General features: G+C 43.8%; 1 protein-coding gene across 6 annotated transcripts in view; it reads right to left on the bottom strand.

Moving 5' to 3' along the window:
* The window catches only part of LOC102400858 (signal transducer and activator of transcription 5B), a 65,936-nt gene that overhangs the window by 10,971 nt on the left and 30,622 nt on the right, over nt 1–24,343 (bottom strand). For 4 of the 6 annotated variants that reach the window (XM_025280122.3, XM_044938949.1, XR_006549449.1 and 1 more), the window contains exons 2-12: nt 15,563–15,700; nt 12,136–12,292; nt 10,908–10,997; nt 9,626–9,800; nt 6,075–6,205; nt 5,692–5,843; nt 5,087–5,242; nt 4,502–4,681; nt 4,057–4,144; nt 3,854–3,976; nt 3,141–3,233 (exon numbers count right to left, since the gene is read on the bottom strand). In XM_025280122.3, coding sequence (XP_025135907.1) covers nt 3,141–3,233; nt 3,854–3,976; nt 4,057–4,144; nt 4,502–4,681; nt 5,087–5,242; nt 5,692–5,843; nt 6,075–6,205; nt 9,626–9,800; nt 10,908–10,997; nt 12,136–12,292; nt 15,563–15,690 — 1,473 coding nt within the window. In that variant the 5' untranslated portion in view covers nt 15,691–15,700. Of the gene's footprint in view, nt 1–3,140; nt 3,234–3,853; nt 3,977–4,056; nt 4,145–4,501; nt 4,682–5,086; nt 5,243–5,691; nt 5,844–6,074; nt 6,206–9,625; nt 9,801–10,907; nt 10,998–12,135; nt 12,293–15,562; nt 15,701–16,504; nt 16,635–24,343 lie in introns of those variants that run through there. The other 2 variants (XM_044938948.2, XM_044938951.2) reach the window with 2 other exon arrangements.

Raw genomic sequence — 24,343 nt, 5'->3', positions numbered from 1 at the left:
AAGATCCAGCAATCCCACTCCTGGGTGTATATCCAGAGAAAACTCTAATTCAAAAAGATACATGTGCCCCTATTTTCAGAGAAGCACTATTTACAATAGCCAAGACATGGACAAAACCTAAATGTCCACTGAAAGGTGAAGAGATAACGATGTGGTGGATACATACAATGGAATACCACTCAGCCATTAACAATAATGCCATCTGTAGCAATATGAATGGACCTAGAGCTCATCATACCAAGTGAAGTCAGAAAGAGAATGACAAATACCATATGATATTACTTATACGTGGGATCTAAAATATGACACAAACTTGTTTATGAAACAGAAACAGACTCATAAAGAAAACTTTAGAAAGGGGAGAGGGAGTTGGAGAGGGATAAATTAGGGGTTTGGGATTAGCAGATACAAGCTGCTATATATAAAACAGATAAACAACAAGGTCCTACTGTGCACAGGGAACTATATTCAACATCCTGCAATAAACCATCACAGAAAAGAATATGTGTGTGTGTGTGTGTGTGTATAAACACTTTGCTTCAAGAGTGGGAATACCAGACCACATTAACTGCCTCCTGAGAAATCTGTACGCAGGTCAAGAAGCAACAGTTAGAACCGGACATGAAACAACAGACTGGTTCCAAATTGGGAAAGGAATAGGTCTATGTCAAGGCTGTATACTGTCACCCTGCTTATTTAACTTATATGCAGAGTATATCAAGCGAAATGCTGGGCTGGATGAAGCACAAGCTGGAATCAAGACTGCTGGGAGAAATATCAATAACCTCAGATACTCAGATGATACCATCCTTGTGGCAGAAAGTGAAGAGGAGCTCAAGGGCCTCTTGATGAAAGTGAAAGAGGAGAGTGAAAAAGCTGGCTTAAAACTCAACATTCAAAAAACTTAAGAACATGGCATCCAGTCCCATCACTTCATGGCAAATAGATGGGGGAAATAATGGAAACAGTGACAGACTTTATTTTCTTGGGCTCCAAAATCACTGCAGATGGTGACTGCAGCCATGAAATTAAAAGGCATTTGCTCCTTGGAAGAAAAGCTATGACAAACCTAGACAGCATATTAAAAAGTAGAGACATTACTTTGCCAACAAAGGTCTGTCCAGTCAAAGCTATGGTTTTTTCCAGTAGTCATGTATGGATGTGCGAGTTGGACCATAAAGAAAGCTGAGCACCAAAGGACTAATGCTTTTGAATTGTGGTGATGGAGAAGACTCTTGAGAGTTCCCTGGACTGCAAGGAGATCCAACCAGTCAATCCTAAAGGAAATCAGTCCTGAATATTCACTGGAAGCTGAAACCCCAATCCTTTGGCCACCTGATGGGAAGAACTGACTCATCGGAAAAGACCCTGATGCTGGCAAAGATTAAAGGCAGTAGAAGTGGACGACAGAGGATGAAATGGTTGGATGGCATCACCGACTCCACAGACATGAGTTTGAGCAATTTCCAGGAGTTGGTGATGGACATGGAAGCCTGGCATGCTGCAGCCAATGGGGTTGCAAAGATTCAGACACGACTGAGCGACTGAACTGACTGAACACTTTGCTATACATCAGAAACTAACACAACATTGTAAATCAACTATACTTCAATAAAGTTTTTTTTAAAATAGAGTAATATGTACACTAGTTATTAACATAACTGAAAATGTTAAAAATGCTTATTTATTTAGATAACATCCTTCAGGAATGACATATGGCAGGAGATGCCAGAGTTACACAAGGAGCGAGATTTGGGGACAGGCAGGGAGGGAGAGGAGAGCAGGCATGGCAATCCTATCCAGGAGGATCATCAGGACAAATGGAGGCAGACTTCTTTTTTTAACTTTTATTTGTTTGTGCCGGGTCTTAGTTGCAGCATGTGGGATCTAGTTTTCTGACCAGGGATCAAACCCAGGCCCCCTGCAGTGGGAGCACGGAGTCTTAGCTGCTCGACTACCAGGGAAGTCCCCAAGATATTTAAAAAAATTTTCAAATTTTCCTTGTCTTTTGATTCTCACTTACTCAAATTCTCTCATATATGTATAAATGTTTATACATATACATTTCTATTCATATATTTATTTATTAAGAAGTCTAGTCAGTTGGTGAATAGTTATCTTCTTGTTTTAATTGACTGTTCCTCCCAAATCCTCTCTTGGATCAATCAAATCCAAGAGAGGATTTGATCAAATTGATCTGATCAAATCAAATCAATCAAATCCTCTCTTCAGCTCCTTAGGTAGATATTTTTAAAAAGAGCTTCAAACACAGGGTTTATAGCACAAGCATGGCAGAATTTCTGCTAAAAATCTCATCCCTGCAGCAAAAATATTGTTCTCTAAAGAACCCTGTTGAAAATGCCAAGTCAGACTCTTCGCGTTAGAGCCACATTAGAGAAGGAGATACTTTTATGTCCCAAACAACAAGTATAACCTTTCATCAGGTTCTCTGGACTAATTTATACTGGAAATATGCATCACACAGAACTCTGTCTACTGACATGTTTTGAAAATGATCAAGCCAGCAGCACACAAGTGGTACCCAGACAGTACTGAGGTGATACATCCGCAGAATCACACTCCTTTACACACAGCATCTCATTCTTCCTGAGGCTTGGGATGAGTCATAGAGCCAAAATTTGGAAAAGACATGAAATGTCACCCTCAGTCACTGGAGGGACGATGACAGGAAGCAACTTCTAACTGAAAGTGACTTCCTGATAAGTACACAACCACTAGAAGAAACTGGGGAGTCCCAAACTCCATGCATGGTTTTACCCAGGATTCAAAATAACGTTTACAGAGTACTGACTCTGTGACAAGCACTTTGTGGATGAATCTTCCAAACACCACTCTGGAGTATTACTCTCCCTGTGTTGCAGACACTCATGGGAAGCTTAGACGCGGAGAGGTCAAGTGAAATTTCCTGTGGTCAGAGTGAGGAAATGGTGGGGCCTGAGTTGAAATCCTGGCCATTCTTCCAGTGCCTGCTCATTCTACTTTCTACATGCTCTCCATTCTGCTTCCTAAGGAACACAGCATTTTTTTCTAAGCCTTTTGGTGCGGATAAAGAGACTGACAGGGACTCAGGACACCAGTGTCAAGGTCTTGAGACCTTCAGGCCCAAGGAATGCACTCACAGGCTCTGCAAAAGCGTTGTCCCAGAGAACGGTGGCCGTCGCATTGTTATCCTGGCTGCCGTGAACAATCACCACCACTGGGAGAGACAGGGTCTGAAAGAGACACAGGGGAGGGCTGAGAGTCCCCGGCCACATGCTCTGCCCTTCTCCCCTTTTGTTCCCATCACAACACGTGCATCCTCTCTCCAAGTTTCAGTAAATGTCACCCTCAAACACAGAATAGGAACGGCTCCAGGAACAAGATGTCACATTTACAGTCTTAGAAATTTAAGGTGTTTTAGCAGAGATATTTCTGCATGACATTTTGAGATTTAGATATTTCTTAGATATTTCTGAAGTATGGAGTAAGTTTCTCGAAGTTAGAGAACAGATAGAAAAGAGAAAGAAGATGGAGACATTTCCGGGAAAAAAATAGCAAGAAAGTGATGTCTACAATTTAACACTAAGTGTGCTCAAATCCATCCTGAGTGATGTTTCCCTGGGTTCACCTCTACCCGTAATTCTAGCTATTCCATTTCATTATTATTTGCTCCTGTCTTAAGAGAATCTAAGAGACAGAGTCCTAAGGATGAGGGCTCCTCACTTTCTATTCATCAATAATCACAAGCAGGTGCCTGACACTAACGCAACGTGAATGAACTTCCAAAATAAAAATTAAAAGATACTCTGAGATCAAAATTCTTTTGGGATATAAAGTACACACACACACACACCTTGACTTGAAACACCAGCTCATTTCCGCCAACACTGAACTGTGATTCAAACAGGATGGTAAATTTTTCTTCTGTCACCGACTCTGCTCCACGACGGTCAGATCTCTTAATTCGTTTCAGGGACTGCCAAGGAGAAAGATGAGAGGATGAAGCCCTCAGGCGACTAGAGGGAAAGCCCACTCTTCCTCTTCCTCCATCCTCACCATGTTCCGGAAGTGGGCGCTCAGGGTGCCTGTGGCCTGGTGGTACTCCATTACACAGCAGTTGTTCAGGATCTCCCCGCTGTAATCACTGCAAGCGAGAGACAGACTCAACTCTACGCCCAGACAGGGCCTCAGCACACACGAGGTAGCAAATATACTGGGGGTGGGAGGAAATAAAGGAGACTGTCAAAAACTTGAGTCTTTTAAGAGGAAATGAGGGTTTCGCTGCATAAATGATAAAAAAAGTAAACATACACAAAACACATAAGAAGTTTCCTTAGACATATGCCTACTATATCAGAGTTTCTTTACACAAGAACACCCTTATTCCTTCTCTGAGAGCTAGGAGAGGCCAGAGAGCTAGTGGCACTCCTACATAGGAAGGGCCAGGCCTAGACTTGCCAGGAGGTGGGATCCCTTTCCCTCTGTTTCCAGGGCAGCGTACTTGCGGGTGTTCTCGTTCTTGAGCAGTGACTTGGCCTGCTGCTCGCTGATGATGGTGGCCTTCACCTGGGGGGGGTTCATGTGCACGTTCAGCTTCCCGCCCACCAGCAGGCGCACGGTGGCCGCGAACTTGGTCTGGGTCTTCAGGACCTGAGGGGGCTGCTTCTCGATGATGAATGTGCTGCGGAGACACAAGGGACAGGAGCTACTTCAGGGGACAGGACTCTGGCCCCACCTTCCACGTGGGGAGGCTGCCCTGCACCAGGCTGAGCAGGTGAAGGGAGGGTTTGTGGACAGTCCACCCTCCCTGGGGCCACTGTGAGTCAGGGGAGCTGGCGGGAAGGGAGGCAGTGAAAGGAACTCAGCAGCTGAAATGAGTTGCAGGAGACAAACGCCCGTGTAGTGTCCACGAGAAATACTGGGCCAGGTCGACAGCAAGAGGCCACAGCAACAGGGGATGGAGAGGGATGGGAGGAGGGTGTGAGGCAGAAACTGAAGGATTTAAGCCAGAGCTCCCCATCTGCAAAGACCCTCCTGCCCCCCACCCAGGGCAACCAGATGGGAGTGGGGCGTGGCCAGGAGTCACCTGGTCACCAGGGCGGAGATGATGTCAGTGATGGTGGCGTTGACCTCAGCCAGCATCTCCTCCACGGGGCCGGGGATGGGCAGCTGCTGGCAGAGGTGCTCGGCTCTGCGGATCTGCTGCCGGTTCTGCCAGATGATCTCCGCCAACTTCTCACACCTGAACGCGAGCCCCAGGGCCCAAGGGAAGGACACGGGCTTCACCCCCATCCTCCAGGCCAGAAGCTGGCAGGCGCCCAGGCGGGGACCAGGCCCACACCCAGCTCCACCCCCAGGAAGGCCTGGCTCCCGAGCCACCTCGCCTGTGTACTGGGCACAGCAGAGATGCCCTGCCTTCCAAAAAAACCAGAGAAACACCCAGGAGGAGCGACACTGACTGGGGTCCAACCTGCCTGAGTGCCACTTTGCCACCTGGCCCCACCCCAGCATCCTCCCAGGGGAGGGGGCACAGAAAGGGACACCAGCGTCAGCATCAAACCACACCACTGGTGGGATAAGACCCGTGCCCAGACAGAGGGAGCCAGCTGCTCATGTAGACGTGGGCACAAACAGCAGCTGGCAGCACCACTCTGAGCCCTGCTGTCCCTCTCTGCCCCCCACCGCTGGTACCAGGACTGTAGCACATCCAGGCTGCCCTCGGGGGGCCCTCCGTTCCCCGCCAGCTGCTGCCGCCGCTTCCACTGGATCAGCTCGTCATCCAGGATGATGGTCTGCTGCTTCCGCAGCAGCTGCAGGGTCTTCTGGTGCTTCTCGGCCAGCTCCTGAGGGTCGGGCGGTGGCTCAGCCGGCCCTTCTGGGCTCTCAGAACAGCCCTGCAGGGCCTCCTCCTCCCGGACCGACTCTCCCCCTCAGGCCCCATGGGGAAGAACGCCCGGGCCTCCTGCTCTGCTCGGTCCCGCTCTCCTCCTGGCTCTCTGCCTCCCTCAGGGTCCCCAGGACAGCTCAGGGTGTCACCGCCCCTGCGGGAGGGGAGGGACGCTGAGCCCACTCACCACGCGGTACTGCTGCAGCGTCTGGGCCTCGCGCTGCAGCCAGGCCTCCAGGGACACCTGCTTCTGCTGGAGGGCCGTCTCCCGGCTCAGTCGCTCCTGGGGGTTCAGCTGGGCCAGCTGGGCAAACTGAGCTGGAGGAGGGGACAGGACACCACGACCATGACCTCCCCGGTCCAGTGGGGAGCCCATCTGTTCTGGAGGCAAGACCCTCGAGGGGACATGTCTGACCCGCAGCCAGTCAGGTTCCACAGCAACGGGGCCTGGAGATGAGAAGACTCTGGCCCCTGTGCCCCGACTCTGAGCTCCCCTCGGGAAGTGGGGAGATGGAAGCCTGGGGGACAGCTGAGAAGCCTGCCCTGGCCAACCCTCATGAGCCCTCCTCACCCCATGCAGGGTCTGGCTTGGAGCCACCATGTCTGGTCTGAAGTGAACCCTGCCATTCACCAGGTGGGTGAACCCAGTCAAGTCACCCTGCTCTCCTATGCCTCAGTTTCCCCATCTGTAAAAGGGGAGCATCATGAGGCATCTACCTCAGCGGCTGGCTGCTAAGTGGAGACAGAAAATGCTCAGGAAGCTGCCCGGCACCATTGGCCCCAGAGGGAAGTCAGTTATGGTTAATGGGTTACATGAGGGGATGAAAGGCAGATGGAGCAGCTCTCAGCCCCAACCTCACGGGCACAGCCTCATGAGAAGCCTCTGGTCCGTGGGCTTTGTCCTGCCTCCCAGGCCTGGCAGCCTCTCCTTAGGGAAGGGGGTTTTCTTCAGGCGGTGAAGGTCCCTAACATGCTTAACCAGGTTGGTCACTGTGAGCTCAGCTAACCAACCGGAAAAGAGACACAGAGAGAGTTGGGGCCACTGGGGACACGAAAGCAGTGAGATTCTCTCAGGAGAGAGAGGCAATTTCTCTCCACACCAGCTCTCAGGCAGCTCATCAATGGCAGGAATAGGTAACCAGGCCTCACTGACTCCCTCTGCAAACAACCTGTGATGAAATACTTAAGACACAGGAAGTAGAGAGGATGATACAAGGAACACCTGTGTATCAAGAAGCCGCTTAAGAAATCAGGCACTTCCATGGTGAAGCACCCGTACCCCTCCCCTGCTGGTAACCCCATCCCTCCCTCCACAGGCAACCACTGTCCCCAGTGCTGGCATCCGACCCTCGCCAATGGCCTTTCTGAACATCCCAGGGGCCTCACTGGGGCTGAGTCTAGAAGACGTGAGCGTCAGTCAGCAAGTCTTGGTCAAGCTCCTGGCAGGCCGCTGAGGGCCATGTCACACGGCCAAGACCCTGTCCTATGGACACACAAGGCTGGGACAGACTAAAGCAACTCTATTCAAGAGAACTTAGAAACATGGCTCCATTCTGACTGCAGGGGACTGAGCAGGCAAGGAACGGAGCAGAACAATCTGGACAGCCACTCGGAATCCTGCCACCCACAGGGAGACAGTGATAATCCCAACACTGGGACCTGGCTTCCTTATGCAAGTGACCCACTTAAGTCTCTCCTGGCAAATTGCAGAAGCTTCTGGGAAGGACGCCAGGAGACGTGAGGCAATTGTCTGCTCCACTGGAGGGAGCTGAGACTGCCCTCACACAAACAGATCAGTCATCTGTGTTTCTGATGGGTGCACCTGATAAATGAGACTGAACTGACATTGCATGATGGGGACAAACCCAACCTCACAAGTAGCAAACAGAAAACCCAAGAATAGGATCATCCATTCTGTCAGCCAGTCAATGGCCTTGGGTAGAAATAAGAGCCTGAATCTCCTGTTCCCTAATTTAGGAGGGGGTCAGCCTGGTATGAATGCAGATCGGAGGAAGACATGCCAGAGTTATCCTCCGTCATTCACTCAACACCAGCTCTGACTTGGGCTGTGCTGGCCTCAGAGTTCCTTGACCTACAAGGAGATCCAACCAGTCAATCCTAAAGGAAATCAACCCTGAATATTCATTGCAAGGACTGATGCTGAAGCTGAAGCTCCAACACTCTGGCCATCTGATGCGAAAAGCCAACTCATTGGAAAAGACCCTGATGCTGGGAAAGATTGAGGGCAGGAGGAGAAGAGGACGAGAGAGGATGAGATGGTTGGATGGCATCACCAACTCGATGGACATGAGTTTGAGCAAGCTCTGGGAGACGGTGATGGACAGCAAAGCCTGGCGTGCTGCAGTCCATGAAGTCCCAAAGGGTTGGACAAAACTTAGTGACTGTACTACAACAATAAACAACAACGACAACAAATCTTAGGGTCCAGAGACAAAAGACTGTTCCTTCTCAACAAATTTATATTCTTCCGCAGAAAACAGAAAGAATAAGTGGTATTAATACAGTTCTAAAATGGAGCCCACAGGCATGGTAGTAGAGAAGGACATGTGGTTTCATGGCTAGCTGGCTGAGCCATAGCATCTCTGAGGTTTTGAGCAGGGCATGTAACCAGGAGAGGAAACTACAGGGCCACTTCATTTTATCCTGGTGCAATATATTGTACTTCACAGATACTGTGTTCTTTTTTTTAATATAAATTGAATGCTTGCAGCAACCTTGTGGCAAGCAAGTCTACTGATGCTGTTTTTTCCAACAGCGTTGGCTCATTTCTTGTCTGTGTGTCACATTTTGGTAATCCTTGCATTATTTCAGAGTTTTTCATAATTACTATATTTGCTACGGTGATCTGTGACCAGTGATCTTTGATGTTACTACTACAATTCACTGAAGGTTGGGCTCATTAGCATTTTTAAAATTAAGGCACGTACAATTTTTTTTAGACAATGCTATTGCACACTTACTGGACTACAGTGTAGTATAAACATAACATATATGCGCTGGGAAACCAAAAAATTCATGTGAATTGCTTTACTGCAATATTTACTTTATTGTAGTGGTCTGGAACCAAACCCTTGGCATCTCCCAAGCACCCCTGTATTAAAGTCACACTGCCAAACTCTGAAGGGTCAATAGGGGGTGCTGGTGGGGCTCCACACCTTCCAGACTGATTCTGACCAAGGCACCAGCAGGATTTACCCCAGGTAGGGGCTCCTCTGTCTACAGGGCTAACTGAGATGCACTGATGCACTAGTTGCTCTGCCCCAGGACGGCATGTCTGAATAACCGAACAAAACACTACTAAAAGGTTGTAGAACACAGCTCTCTGTCCCTAATACTCTCCCTGTTCAGAAAGTTTACCATTTCAATAAAGCACCACTTTGAAAATGCCTGCCACGTACAAAGTGCCATCTGATACTGTTTCCTTAGTCTGTATGCCCCTTCCCACAAGAGGAAATGCCTTTCCTCACAGACCAGCAGCTCCTTGGGTGTGGGGGACCAGAGTGAGACCCCACCTTCTCTCCCAGGACCAGTGCCTGTATTTGTCCCTTCCAAAGCCTCAACCTCCAGCGCTGCCTTCAACGCAAAGGATTCTCTGCTACCCCAGAGAGAGGAAAACACCTCTAAACGGAGAACTGGTCCTGTTCTAAACCAACCAGCTTCTTGCCAGTCCTCACTCTGGTCCTCCAGACACGCACCACCCTCCCACACCAGGCTCACCCTGGATCCTCAGGCTCTCCTGATACTGGATGATAAAGTACTCTTGAGTCTGCTGCAGCTTCTTCAGCTCATTCTCTGTGTCTTGCGTGACCAATCGCAGCTCCTCAAATGTCTGGTTGATTTGAAGGTGTTTCTGGGACATGGCATCGGCGAGACTTCCAGCCGGAGAAGTACCCTGGAGACAGAGCAGAGAGACAGTGTGGGTGGCAGTGAGCCGGGCAGAGAAGATGGGAGGAAGCCTCAGGCCTTAGTCCCAAAGAAAGGGCGATGCTTGCACTATAACTGGGCCGAGATGCCAAAAGCTAAATTTTGAGTCAGAGAACTGAAAATGTTATTTGTGAGAGTGGGGGCAGAGTGAGAAGAAGAAGAGCAACCGGAGACCTGGTGGACTATGGCATCTTCATAAAGTGTTGCAGAAAGGCTCTGACCTACATGCAGGAGACATCTGAGTTCTCTTTGGAGACCAGAACTCAACGTGTCTCAGGAGTTTTCCTACTAATAATGATGACCCCTCATTTCAGAGTCATTCACTGGACGCCAACTGTGCCAGGTGCTGGGGGCACAGCGGCGGACATGGCTGTGTGAACACATGTCATCTGTGTCCTCCCTCAAGACCTCGTGACTGCGCCAAGAGTGTGAACTGCTCAGGGGCGGCGTCCTGGAGACCCCAAGTGAAGTGACGGGCGAGGCATCAACAAGTGCTGTGTGGATCGAGTCATCGACCTGGCCTGGGTGGATCTATTCCTTCAACACCGGGTTGAGGCGGACTGAGAAGGGGCTGTTCTTAAGCAATCTCATCTGAATATAAGCACGTGTGTGTGTGAGTCACTCAGCTGTGTCCAGCTCTTTGTGGCCACATGGACTGTAGCCCGCCAGGCTCCTTGGTCCACGGAATTATACAGACAAGAACTCTGGAGTGGGTAGCCATTCCCTTCTCCAGGGGATCTTCCTGACCCAGGATCCAACCCAGGTTTCTCGCACTGTGGGAAGATTCTTTACCAACAGAACCACCAGGGATCCCTGAATATAAGCGTGCCTCTCCTCAAACACTATTCAATTGGGGTTAAATTATTTTGCACTTGTTCACATTGTTTTGTGGTTGCGATCTCATCAAGGTTACAAGCCAGTCAAGATCAGAGATCAGTTTTCTATTTCCTTTGTGCTCTTAGGACAAGGCTCTGTTTATAGAGACACCAACAGATGCACCCTGAGAGATCCTGACAAAGCTGGGCCCAGAAAGAGCTGAGCCAGAAAGGACTTCCCAAGCCCACAGGGCACTCACATTGTTGGCTTCTCGGACCAGCCTCTGTTCATTGTACAAAATATGGCGGATGCAGCGCACCAGCTCCATGGGGCAGCGGTCATATGTGTTCTGAAAGAATCCAAGAGCAAACATCACTTTGTTCTGCTTCATGCTATGGGGCAGAACCTCACCTCAGAGCAGAGGGCCAGACCTCAGGATGGAGGAGACGTTTCATAACACAACCATGAGAACTGCTGCTCTTCCAGTGTGAATGGGGACAAGAAAAGCATGTTGTGGGAAACTCAATTACAGGAGGAAGGTAAAATTATTTTACTTCTTGCATCTTAAATTGCTTAAAGTAAGGGAACCATGCTTGGGAACAGAATACATTTTTAAAAGGCCATATCAGAGGAGAAATCGGACACCACCTTGACTGAGCGACCAAAATTACTGCCACTGAGGAGGACAAGGCGGATGCGGTACACCTCTGGACGTGATAGTCTGAGGAGGACACAACATCACTTATTTCCAATTCTGATCAGGGGTGTGTACCCTGGATCTAATCATGAGGAAATGTCGTACAAACCCCAAACAAGGCACATTTTACCTTTAAAAAACAGAGGAGCTGAATTACTTTTAAAATGTCAATGCAATGAAAGACAAAGGGAGACTGACAAATGGTTCCTTAAAGAGACATGACAACTATATGCAATAAGCGATCTTGAACGCGCTCCTGGACTGGAGGGGGAGAAAAATGTCCCAAAGGATGTTAGTAAGTCAGCTGGTAACTGTACTGTAACTACATAAAAGAAGGCTCATATGCTTAGAAAATGGACACTGGAGTACTTTAGGGACAAAGAGGCATGACGCATACAACTTTCGAGTGATGAAAAACTGTGTGCACGTCTGTGCATGTGCACGCATTTGTGCATGTGTGTGTGCGCGCCTGCGTGTGTGTCTGTACATGCGTGTGCAAGAGGGAGAATGTCGTATAGCAAATGTTAATAACGGTGAGTCTGAGCATATGTTCTCAGTATCAATCTTGTAATTGTCTATAAATTTGAAATGGTTTTCAAATAAAAGGTTTAAAAATGGCAGCTACAATCACAATACCAAACAATACGAAGTTTACACGTGTCACATGTGGCTTGGCAACCTTGGGTGAAAGGAGAGAGAGAAACCTCTGGATGAAGGAAGAGCCCCTGCAGGGAAGAGAATGAGTGTGGCCTGGGGCTCACATGGAGCGTGGCCCCGAACTCACGCCCACCTGGAGCTGTGTGGCGTAGTGCCCCAGCTTGATCTTCAGTAGGAACCCGTCTTCCCCCACTTGGTGCTCTGCCTTCTTCTGCAACTCCTGCACCAGGCCCTCCAGGAGCTGGGTGGCCTTAATGTTCTCCTGTGGATTATCAAGATCTATTGAGTCCCTAGGGGAAAGAAATTACATACATATGTATACATACATGCACACAGCCTGTATAAATGCAGCCTCAATGCACCACACCTTTTCTGGGGCTCAAGTGACTTCTTTATAATGCTCACTGCAAATTTTAGGCAACAGTCCAATTCAAACTGACTAGATATCTACATAAGTCTATTTCCAATCCATTAGTTACCTTAGTGGAAGGTATAGTATATTTTCTCTTTTTTCTTTGCAGTGGACTGCCCATTCTCCTACTGACTTGCTCTGGTGCTTATGCTATTCGCTTCTAGGAATGAAGGGAAAAGGAAAGTGCTTTGTGTGCTCTGAAGGAAATAAGGACTCTGATAATTTCCTATTTATAGTTACCCCTTTAAGGGTGGAAAGGGGCACAGGGTCAAGAATGTTCTGTGTGTTTTTGCCAGCCTCAGCTTGTATGTGTTGCTAATTTCACATGGAGTATTTCTTAAGTAAAGTCAGGTGAGTTAACAGAGTTACTTCTAAGAAGCCCTGGAAATATGATATTAAGACAGATGAAGCCTGCAAGTATTCACACAAGGCAGGCATTTGTATCACTAGCTGCAGATTTGGGACATGTAGGCAGTGCTGACTCCTGCAATGAACCAGAAAAATCACTTTACAGGCTTCGTAGTAATTCAGAGCCACTTAACTGGTGGCAGGGCTTGGGTGGTCTCCCTCCCTCCCTTCCTCCTCCTCTCTCTTCCTTCCCCCACTCTTCCCCCTCTCCCCATCTCTGATTCTCTTTCTTTTTTTAAACAACTTAAGCAACAATTGCTATTGGGCAGTACTAAATTACTTAACTCTGCTTGCTGAAGAAACCTAACAGCTGTCAGATTGAAATAACATTCATTACTGCTGGTGGGTCTGCAGCCAAACAAGAGATCTGGTGATAGCTAGGCAGCTCTGTCATCTCTACACAGCCCTGAAGTTAGGCAGAAACTAATTTCTAACAGGGACACAGACAGCTACACTGAAGCACTGGTAGCATTACTTCATCAAACAATATGCTCAAATCTGCCCTCTTGAGAAAGCAGTAGAGAAAGCCAAATTTTAAATATGTGTGCTATGTACCAAATATGTCTAAATAAAAGCCTTGAAGGAATGGAAGCAGCCCTGCACCTCTGTTCTGAATGGCAATAATGCTCCTCGTCTGAGGAATCCACTCTTCAAAAGAATATTTTGGAGTATAGTTGCTTTAGAATGGTGTGTTTGTTTCTATCGTACAGCAAAGTGAATCAGCTGTATGTATACATATATCCCCTCTTTTTTGGATTTCTTTACCATTGAGGTCACCACAGATCACTGAGTAGTGAATCCACTCTTGAGAAGAGCCAATCTCTAAGCAAAACTCATGGAAATCAAGTACTACCAGTTCTCGTACTTTAAAACTTAATTCTCTTTCGTATATGTATACATATACATATACATACATACAGACACACACACACACACACACACACACATATATAAACTTTCTTAGCTTAAACATGAAGAACTGAAGATATTTTACTTAAAACCTTTATATTCTTAAACCCATAACCGAATAAAATTCCGGTTTTCCTTGACATCAACATAAGTCTTTTAACATTCGTTTGGTAAGAAGACTACATGGGAAATCTACTAAATGAAATTTTAGATCAACAGAAACTTCCTACTAATGTTTTCCTGAACTCTCCAAATCTTTAACAGAAAATGAAAATGAAATGGAAAAGCACCAGATGAGGTGCAGTTGACATGCTCACATTTAGTACCTTTTTTTTCTCACTTAATTGCATGAGGCTGAGATTTTTTTAATTGCCTAGAAAATTGCCTTCCTTTGGTGCGCTTCAGCTTTGGAACAGAAGTCTGCTACTAACACAAGATCGCAATGACTCTGAGGCAACATTACTGATGGGTATACAGCTTGCCTCAAATAGCAGCATAAAGGCTGATTTCTCCTGTTCTCCTGACCAGGATGATGGAGGCCTGAAGTATCTGATGAACATGACAGATCAGCTCGAGACTGGTAACTGGCATGTGCCCAGGCCCTGCTGAGAGCAGCAGACAGCCTGCGGCCTGGTGTGCAATAATGTTGTTGATTATAAGGCTTTGTCGACAGTCTACTGCAATGTACTAATTTTGAAATAATTTAAAAACAATTTTCCCCCGGATATATAAACAGTAATTTGAGAAATCAGAAAAATAAACATGCTTGTTAAATCTGCCACTAAGAGTAATTATTGTTAACATTTTGGTGTATTGTCTTTTAGTCTTTCTCTCTATATATAAAAATTACATATAAATTTGAAAACACCAAAGTCATCATTGTTAAACTTGTTAATAATACACTTTATTAAATCTTATGCATATGCATACCTTATCTGACCTGTTAAATACTAAACTCTGTGGACAAGGGCGTCAATGTTTTCATATGAACTCCACTAACTACAACACTGCTAGGTACTCAGTTTTGTTGACTTTTAAAAAAATTTTATTTTTAATTTGAGGATAATTACTTTACAATATTGTGATGGTTTCTGTCATTCATCAATATGAATCAGCCATAAGTATACACATGTCCCCTCCCTCTTAAACCTCCCTCCCCATCCCTCCCCCTCTAGGATGTCACCAGCTTTGGGTTCCCTGAGTCATACAACAAATTCCCACTGGCTATCTGTTTTACATATGGTAATGTGTATGTTTCAATGCTATTCTCTGAAATCATCCCACCCTCTCCTTCCCCTGTGTCCAAAAGTCTGTCCTTTGTGTCTCTAGAGAAGCTGTGGTTACAGGTACACAATGGAATATTACTCGTCTATAAAAAGGAACACATTTGAGTCAGTTCTAATAAGGTGGATGAACCCAGAGCCTATTATACACAGTGAAGTAAGCCAGAAAGAGAAAGACAGATACCATATATTAACGTGTATATATGGAATCTAGAAAGATGGTACTGATGTGTTAGTACCCAGTACCCAGTAGTACCACAGTACACAGTACCATAGATGGTACCTATGTGCTAATTGTTTTTTATGAACAGCAATATTATAATGCTTTTATCCAGAATTTATTATTAAAGGAAACAAACCCTATTTAAAAAAAAATCCCAGTAGTTATTCCATCTTCTTAAAATTTAAGATAGAATACCTTTTCATGGGTCACATGATTTTCTTTACAAATGTACAACTTTTAGAGTCTTCATTATATTATCTTTCTGATAAAACTTCAATATGCTTGTGCCTCACAAAATATGACAGAAAAACCTCTGTTCACTTACCAAGCTTGGCTTTCAATCCACTGGGATAAGTAATGGCGCACCTCAATGGGGAAATGCTGACCATACAGTGCTTGCATCTGATGAAGGGCATCTCCTTGGAGCTGCTGGGCTTGTATCCACACAGCCATGGTTTACAATCTGTTAAACAAACAGTGGTTTGCATTGGTTTTTTTTTCCCCTTTTAAATCCACTAGAGTAAATACTCGATTATAAAAGCTGGCGATAAATGCATTTAAGCCCTTTTTGATAGACTGAAGATTGGTATTCTTAAACCGAATTTTAGCTGCAAAATGCTTTCAAAATGTAGACATTCAGTGTGGCCATGGAAAGGTGTACAACTGGGTCTATGAAGCTCTGACTACAAAAATGTACAGAAGTCCTAAGGAAAAATACAAATTCAGCATTAAGGAAAGAACCGCCTATAGTTTTGATATCACAGACATATTCTTTCTTTTACATGTGTTGCAAACTTGAAGTAACAGTAAGCAGCATTTCGACAGTAATGATAAATAAGTAGCACAGGGATTTTGTTAAACAATCACTTATTTTAGATTTTGTATTTTTACTTTTAAAAGGTGAAATAAACACACTGCCATTTTGAAAAAGACCCAAAGAAAAGTGGTAATATCTAATGCATGGATTGAACCCTACGTATTATCACTATTTACCTAAACAGTAATTATTTGTACATCAAAGGAACAGACTGCTTTGGAAAATAACCCCAAGGTTCACCTTCTGAGTTACTGCTAAGGAATTTATGAAGCAATGTTCTGTTAAAATTAAAGCACTTAAAAATCTTTCGGACATTGAAAACAATATATTCCAGCTAAAGAGTTAGAAACAAAACCCATTATATTCCAATAGTGGGTAGATTTTTAAAACACTCACTTGATTTCAGAAAAACAGTTTTATAAAACTACCATGATACCTTTTCAGACTCACCTAAGAATTTTTAATTCATTCGGCAGAAGCTCTTCGGGATGAAACCAGCGTGTGGCGGCAGCGTTACTTTCCCGTGCGCAGGGGCCTCCCTGGCGCTCCAGTGGCTAAGACTGCGCTTCCACTGCAGGAAGTGCCTGAGCTGGATCACTGAGCACGGAACTAAAATCCCACATGCCGAGCGGCCAAAAAAAAAGTTGTACTTTCATGGACACAAAGGGGACTAAAACTGAATCTTGCTCTAACACTATGATCCACAGTGGGGAGTTTGAAACAAGGCAGGGATATCTTGAATTCCTTCCAGAACTACCTGATGACTGATTTGTACAGTTCTCCTATTAACTTGTGCTACAGTCAGGGTCTGGTGAATTAGAACTTTGGTTTTGTTGAACAGCAGAGACCACACAAGTGTGTCATGAAACAAAAATCCCTTCTCTGTTAGTTGTAGTTGTCCGATCACATAACACAGAGCTATTTATGGGACAAGTTAGTTAGCCAACAATGAGGTGTGGGGTGGCTGCCAGTTACCTATTTTAGATTTGTGCTATGCTATAGAACATTTGCGCAGTGTACAACTTTAATTAGGGCTTCTGAGCATTAAGGCTGGGATCACTGTGAGATCACCCAAGACATCAAATTCCAGCCATGAAATTTGATGAAATTTTTCAAATTCTCATTACAAAGAGAAAGACTTGGATAAAACAGTTCTCTCCAGAAGGAATCCCACAGTAAAATCAAACATCTGGAAGACATTTCATTGTACAATATAATTTCTAATCAAATGATTCATCATACCCCAAGGTTTTGGAAAATTGGAACAGATACCAAGACATATTTTTTGGACAAAAGGTAAAGGGATGGATGTCATGGTTGAAGATGCTTAGGCAAGAATGATACAGGAATAAAGAAAATAATTCAGTACTATTAATCTCTCTTAGTGGTAAGGAACTGGAAAGAAGCAGGACCTCATCATAGCTCTCTTAATGAATATGTGGATAATGCCAACAGATACAAAAATGATCTTGCATCCTGCGTTCATTAACTGAATTGACCCAAGAGACAAAATAAGGAAAACTGTGGGAAAATGTTTATCTTCAAAAATACTCCTCAGTCTACCCAAATAAAATAGCAGTCTGCTAACTCTCTATCCTCTCAGTTCACTTTCTTTTTCTTGGTATCATTTATCACTTCCTGATGCTTTTGAACTGTGGTGCTGGAGAAGACTCTTTGAGAGTCCCTTGGACTGCAAGGAGATCCAACCAGTCCATTCTAAAGATCAGTCCTGGGTGTTCTTTGGAAGGAATGATGCTGAAGCTGAAACTCCAGTACTTTGGCCACCTCATGCAAAGAGTTGACTCATTGGAAAAGACTCTGATGCTGGGAGGGATTGGGGGCAGGAGGAAAAGGGGATGACAGAGGATGAGATGGCTGGATGGCATCACAGACTCGGACATGAGTTTGAGTGAACTCTGGGAGTTGGTGATGGACAGGGAGGCCTGGTGTGCTGCGATTCATGGGGGTCGCAAAGAGTCAGACATGACTGAGTGACTGAAGTGAACTGAACTGACATTTATTACATATTTGTTTAATGACTTCCCACTAGGGAGAAAGCACCATGAACACAATGACTTTGTTTTGTCTTATGCTCTTTCTCTTGGGCCTAGAATTGTGCCTGGCAAATAAGCATTCAGAAAAATTTTTGTTGTTGCATAAATAAATGTATATACAGAATTTGGTTAAATCTATCAGCTCTTTCCAAAGTCATCATGGAACGAGATATCAGTATGAAATACCAAGTCAAGAAAATGAAACAGATTTTATACTTTGCGTGAGTCTATATTAATAACGGTCTGCTGCTGCTGCTGCTAAGTCACTTCAGTCATGTCTGACTCTGTGCGACCCCATAGACGGCAGCCCACCAGGCTCCCCCGTCCCTGGGATTCTCCAGGCAAGAACACTGGAGTGGGTTATCTGTCCCTTAATCACATATGGCACCGTTTATAATTTTCTCTTTTAGATTTTATTAATTTTTGTCTGTTTTCCCCACTGAATAAGAACAGTAAGTGAGTGAGTACCTACTATGGTGGCATGCCATGTAAGTAAAAAGTAGTAAGCATTTGTTCAGTAAATAAATACATACTAAATATTTGGTAAATATGTCCCAAGTTCTGCTGCCTGAGCATAATCCCAGGAGTCTATTACTGTTTTAAGAAAGAAATACTATGCTGATATGCCACATAGGCAGGAATATTAAATGTCACACCATTTTTTTAAGCTTTGTACTAGTTCTTGGTGTTTATACAAGAGTACAATGCTGAGCTCTTAGAAGTTTTCAGAATATTTTTTACGGTTCTAAATATGAACATGCCACAACAGTTACTTTCTAAAATGCCATCTGAAGGATAACAGCTGATAAACATACATAAGGTGGTAACCTCTTTATTTTGATAAATACAATATACGTTAATTTCACTACAAAAAAAATGCTTTGATAGAGCTGGAAAGTACATTTTGCCTACCACTGGCCAAAAATGTAAGATAAAAACACTAAGCAGTACAAATCATCTTTATTTTATTTTTAAACTAAGAGTTATTTACACATGGAATATGAGATGACCTACTGAGATTATCATGTAACAATTTAAAATACGCAGTTTAGAAAAAAAATGACTTCCCCCTACCAACTGTATTAATAAAACCTAGACTCTAAGTGGTGCTTTTCTTCATGCACATCAAAACTTCATACATGTCCAACACACATTATTAGGCTAAGCCTACACCGGGCGTCAGCTGACTCCCTGTCCTTTCTGACTAGTGCTCATGCAGCCACTGAACGCTACCCCACACACAGAGTATAGTGTGTGTGTGTATCACACATAGTGACGCCACTCCACACACAGAGTTTAGTGTGTGTGTGTATATCACACATAGTGACGCCACCCCACACACAGTAACTGCATGTCTGTCCTCGATACACACTCTCTTCTGCTTATTTACGGGCAGCTCCTTCAATGCGTGATGTTCTGACAAGGGAAGTGGTTTGTATCTCTGGTAAATCATCACCTCTGAAGACTGGGAAATGGATATACAATCTTATTTTTAGCCAAAGATGAGAACTATTTGAGCTCTGCGAGTTGCATTCTTATTGCTCATAAGCATTCCAAACAACCCAAAACCACCTTGGATGTAGAATCTTGTGCTTTCTGAAAGCATAAAGTATCTACGTGGACCCCATATATCTGGATATATCCTAGGAGTCCCAAAGACAGCAGACCCACAGGCACTTGAAAAAAAGGGTTTCAAAGTCTAATAGCTCATAATGTTACAGACTTAATGAAAACTGAAGCAAAGTCTGTCTGTTTACATAAATTAAACGATATGAGTGGGTGGGATTTAAGGATAATTTTGTCCCGGTAAGAAATATCTTTTTATGAGATGCTTTCCCTTTGAGAATTAAAACATAAAGCTTTGAGGAAAAAAAAAATCACTCTCTCTGAAGACTTCTAAAATATTGTGGCTAAAGTCATGCTATAGCCAACTGTAGGGGAAGAGAAGCAGATGGCAGGACCACAGAAAGTTCCCCAAGCATACCTGCCACTTGCAAGAATGAATTCTAGCTTGGGATGAGAGTGGGAGTTTCAAATGAGCACAGGGGGGAATTCCCTGGTGGTCCAGTGGCTGGGACCCCGTGCTCCCAATGCAGGGGGCCTGGGTTCCATCCCTGGTCAGGGAACTAGATTCCACATGCCACAACTGGGGCTCCTGCATGCCACAGTGGAGACTGAGGATCTTGTGGGCTGCAACTGAGACTCGGCCTAGTCAAATAAATAAATATTTTTAAAAACATGTACAGGGATTTGGTCTGCCGGATTCACGTGTATAATTCAAGTATTCTGTAAATCTTCTCCGCCCCATCACAACCACTGCTCCATTCCATCCCAGGGCCAAACTCTCTACAATGGAGTTCAAGCTCACCTAAACAAAGTTCTACAAAAGATTTAATAACCTCTTAAACCTCTCTGGGCCTCAGTTTCCTTACTTGTAAAATTATGTCTCTCGGGGGTTGTTGTAAGAATGAGTTAACATGGGCAAATGCTTAAAACAGTGCCTGGCTCGTAGCAAATGCTCAATCTTACTCTGACTTTGCAACCTTAAACTGACAAAACGGTGTCCTTCTCCCCACCTCCAATTTTAACTCACTTCAAATAAGTACCTTCTGAAAGTCAATCCTCCCACAAAGAGCTCTTGCTGTCTTCCTCCTTAACCAATATCCTGCCCATAAATTTTACCCCCCTGTTAAAAGCCCATCTCTTAATCAATTTCACTGGCACCAGGACTTTCATGGATGAGAACTGATGGAGGCTGGTGGAAAGGCACTGGGAGGACTGTTCCCTCACCTCTGAACAAAGGAATTAAGAATTGTGAAGGGCAGTGCAGTGAGAGCAAGGCTGTCATAAGTACACTAGACTCCAAAAAGGAACATCCATTCAGATGTGTTTGCTTGGCAACCAGGAGCAAAGCTTTCTCCTATTCCTTCCAAAGAAGGACTCCTACTAATTACAAGTATGAATTATCAGCAACAAATATCTTGATTCCTCTAATAAATAAACGTGAGAAATAAGAATGAAAACTGAATTAAAATAACATTTTATTAGTGTTGTTATCCACCATCCAGATTTATCATTTAATGTCATTTACTGAACACTTGCTGCATTGTTTTATAGCAATGAGGGCTTTTACGAGTCTACTCATACAACCCTCACAAAAACCCTAGGAGGTAGCCCTATTATTGTTCCTACTTTATAGATGAAGAAATTGAAGTTTAGCAAATTAAACAATATTGTAAAATGGTGTAATAACTTCGGAAAACCATCTGGAGGTTCTTCAAAAGGTTAAATATGGAGTTACTATATGACCCAGCAGTTTTACTCCTAGGTATGCCTAAGAGAAATGAAAACATATGTCTACAAAAACTTGCACACAAATGTTCATAGCAGCATTATACGTAATAGCCAAAAGGCAGAAACAACCCAAATGTCCATCAGTACATGAGTGGACAATAAGGATATGAATGGAGAAATAAAGCAGATAAAATGGAATATTATTCAACAGTAAAAAGGCATGAAGTACTGAAACATGCTATAATATGGATAAACCTTGAAAACATGATGCTAAGTAAAAGAAGCCAGATATAAAGGGCCACATATTGTGCATTCCATTTAAAGAAAATGTCAGAAATAAGCAAACCCATAGAAACAAAGCAGACAGGTGGTTGCCAAGGGCTAGGGGGATGGGCAGTGGCTTTAATGGGTATGGGTTTCTTTTGGGGGTGAAATACTTGCCCCATGTCCCACTCTGCTGAGGAGTGCCATCTGGGCTGGGGCTGGGCAGCCTGGCCCCAGCCTGTACTCTACCTCTGCACCATGCTGACTGTCCCAGGACTTGTGGTTGCAGTCTGTCATATTGTGTTTTGGATTTTTCTGCATGTTTGTTATATTTCATAACTTAAAGGAAGAAAATGAGTAAGAAATTAAAATCAGAAACCTAATATTGCAGGGCTCTGATCTGGGCAAAGGCTTGGGCTACTTGGCAGATGAAACAGAAGATGTATAAACATTGCTTCTGATCTGAAAAAGAATGTGATCCGGCAAGGAGTTAGGATTCAAAACTGTTAATCATATCAGCACCACTTAATGACTGAAGGACTTTGGATGGAATATAAAGAGCAAGTTCTCTGTTGTTTTTTCCTGCTTTACTGTCAAAACATATATTCAGTGGCAGTGATTACCTAGTAGTAGGAACTTGGAGGGACAGAAAACTATGAAATCGTGGCAATGAAGGATTAAGACTTTGATCATACTAAAACTGGCCTAACATCAAGTAAGAAGGTTAGTGTAAAACTATCCCATCTAGAAGCAGGTCAACACTGGAGCCATCTGCTCTTTAAAAAAATTTTTTTCTAAACACTACTTTATAAGCCATTGGAAAGGCAATTCTCTAATAAAATCAGATTATTAAACAGATGGGAAGAGAACAGAAAGAATAAAAGTATTTGGCTCACAAAGAAACAAACAAGGAAAAATTTGCCAGGCAACACAGAGATGATAAAATTCTGGGAAGACAATCAGTCTTAAATCTTTACATCACAGTGAAATCACAACATACTACTTTGGGGAGAGGGGAGGAGGTGGGGGGAGAAGGGCTCCCTTGTGCCACACTGGCCCACAGCTTGAATGGGTGCGTGTTATCATTATTTCTGTGTTGCAATCTATTAAGCAACTTGGACAGCCCGTTTGGGAAGAAGCTACATCAATAATATTTTTCAGGTAACTAAAAACATTTACTATAGCCCCCAAACGATGACCGTCTGCATTACAGAAAAGTCAGAAATGATCTGAGGCTGCTATGTAGCCCTATGTCAGCCTCAGAATTTCAAATGTAGGCTTTTAAATTTATTTATTTAAAAAAATATTTATTTATTTGGCTGCACTGGGTCTTCGTTGTGGCATGTGGAATCTAGCTCCCTGACCAGGGATCGAACCCAGGCCCCATGCACTGGGAACAGAGAGGTTTTAAATACTGCACCACCAGGGAAGTCCCTCGAATGAGGGTTTATACCTGTACCCATTTTATATTGTTAACCGAGACCAATTCATCTTAGACCGTCTTTTGAAAACGTCAAATCCTTTAGTTCAGGACATACAAATTCCTCAGCTACTTCAATGTACTGAGTTTCTGTACCATTGAGATGAATTATAATCCCTTCCCTTCTGTTCTGAAGTTTTAAAAGTCAACTTATTAATAAATCTACACGTTCCTAATATTTTCTGCATTAAAGTTCACAGACTCCCTCTTACCACTGAAAATTACAGTATTAAATTTCCACTTGGGGACTACCTTGGTGGCCCAGTGGCTAAGACTCTGCACTCTCAATGGAGGGGGCCCAGGTTCAAGCCCTGGTCAGGGAATCAGATCCCACATATTGCAACTAAGAGTTTGAATGCCACAACTAAAAAGCTTCTGCATACCACAACTAAAAATCCCGCATGCCACAACTAAGACATGGTGCAGCCAAATAAGAGAAAAAATAAAATAAAAAATTTTCCACTTAGCAAAATTTGCTTTGAAGAACACTCAGCATGAGGTCAACTCCTAAGGGCAATAGTTAGACAGTAGGATACACAACAGTGAGAAATTAGAAATAATCTAAATGTCCCAAATAAGAGACTGGTTATTAAACTATAATATATTAATCTGATGGAATACTGTGCAACAATTTAAGTGAAATATAAAGGCTATGTTAAAATATAAGGCTGTAGACACATTTTCTAGAAGTCAAGGAATACTAAATGAAAAGTGTACACATGTTTGCCAGAGGACACATACCAGAGGAAGGTCAGAGAGAACTATAAACAGCTGTTACATTTAGGTGAAGAAGTTTTGGTACAATTTGTTGTAACTTTTTTTATTTATTGAATTTTGTTCAAAATGTAAAACCTGAAATATAAGTTTAATAATTATGGGCAATTGGCACTGCTCCCTATCCCAAAGGAATTAAATATAAAGGGATGTGCAAAAGACATAGGTAGAAATACTTCCCATCATGACAGTACCCAGGTTATGGCAGTTTCTTACAAGTAAAGTAGTCTTGAGATTTAAGTAGGGCATGAGATATTTATACATTTAAAAAAAAAGAAATACAATTCTATCACTTTAAATATATAGCAACAATGTGTTTTCAAGCAATAGTTCAAGACTATTAGTAGATAAGATTAATTTGTAATTTTAACATCTATTTTATTTAAATCTTTTAAAATACCTTGCACTCAATAACTGCTCATA

Source organism: Bubalus bubalis, chromosome 3 (genome assembly GCF_019923935.1).
Source record: "Bubalus bubalis isolate 160015118507 breed Murrah chromosome 3, NDDB_SH_1, whole genome shotgun sequence".
Lineage (NCBI taxonomy): Eukaryota > Metazoa > Chordata > Mammalia > Artiodactyla > Bovidae > Bubalus > Bubalus bubalis.
This window is presented reverse-complemented; position numbering and strand designations above follow the sequence as displayed.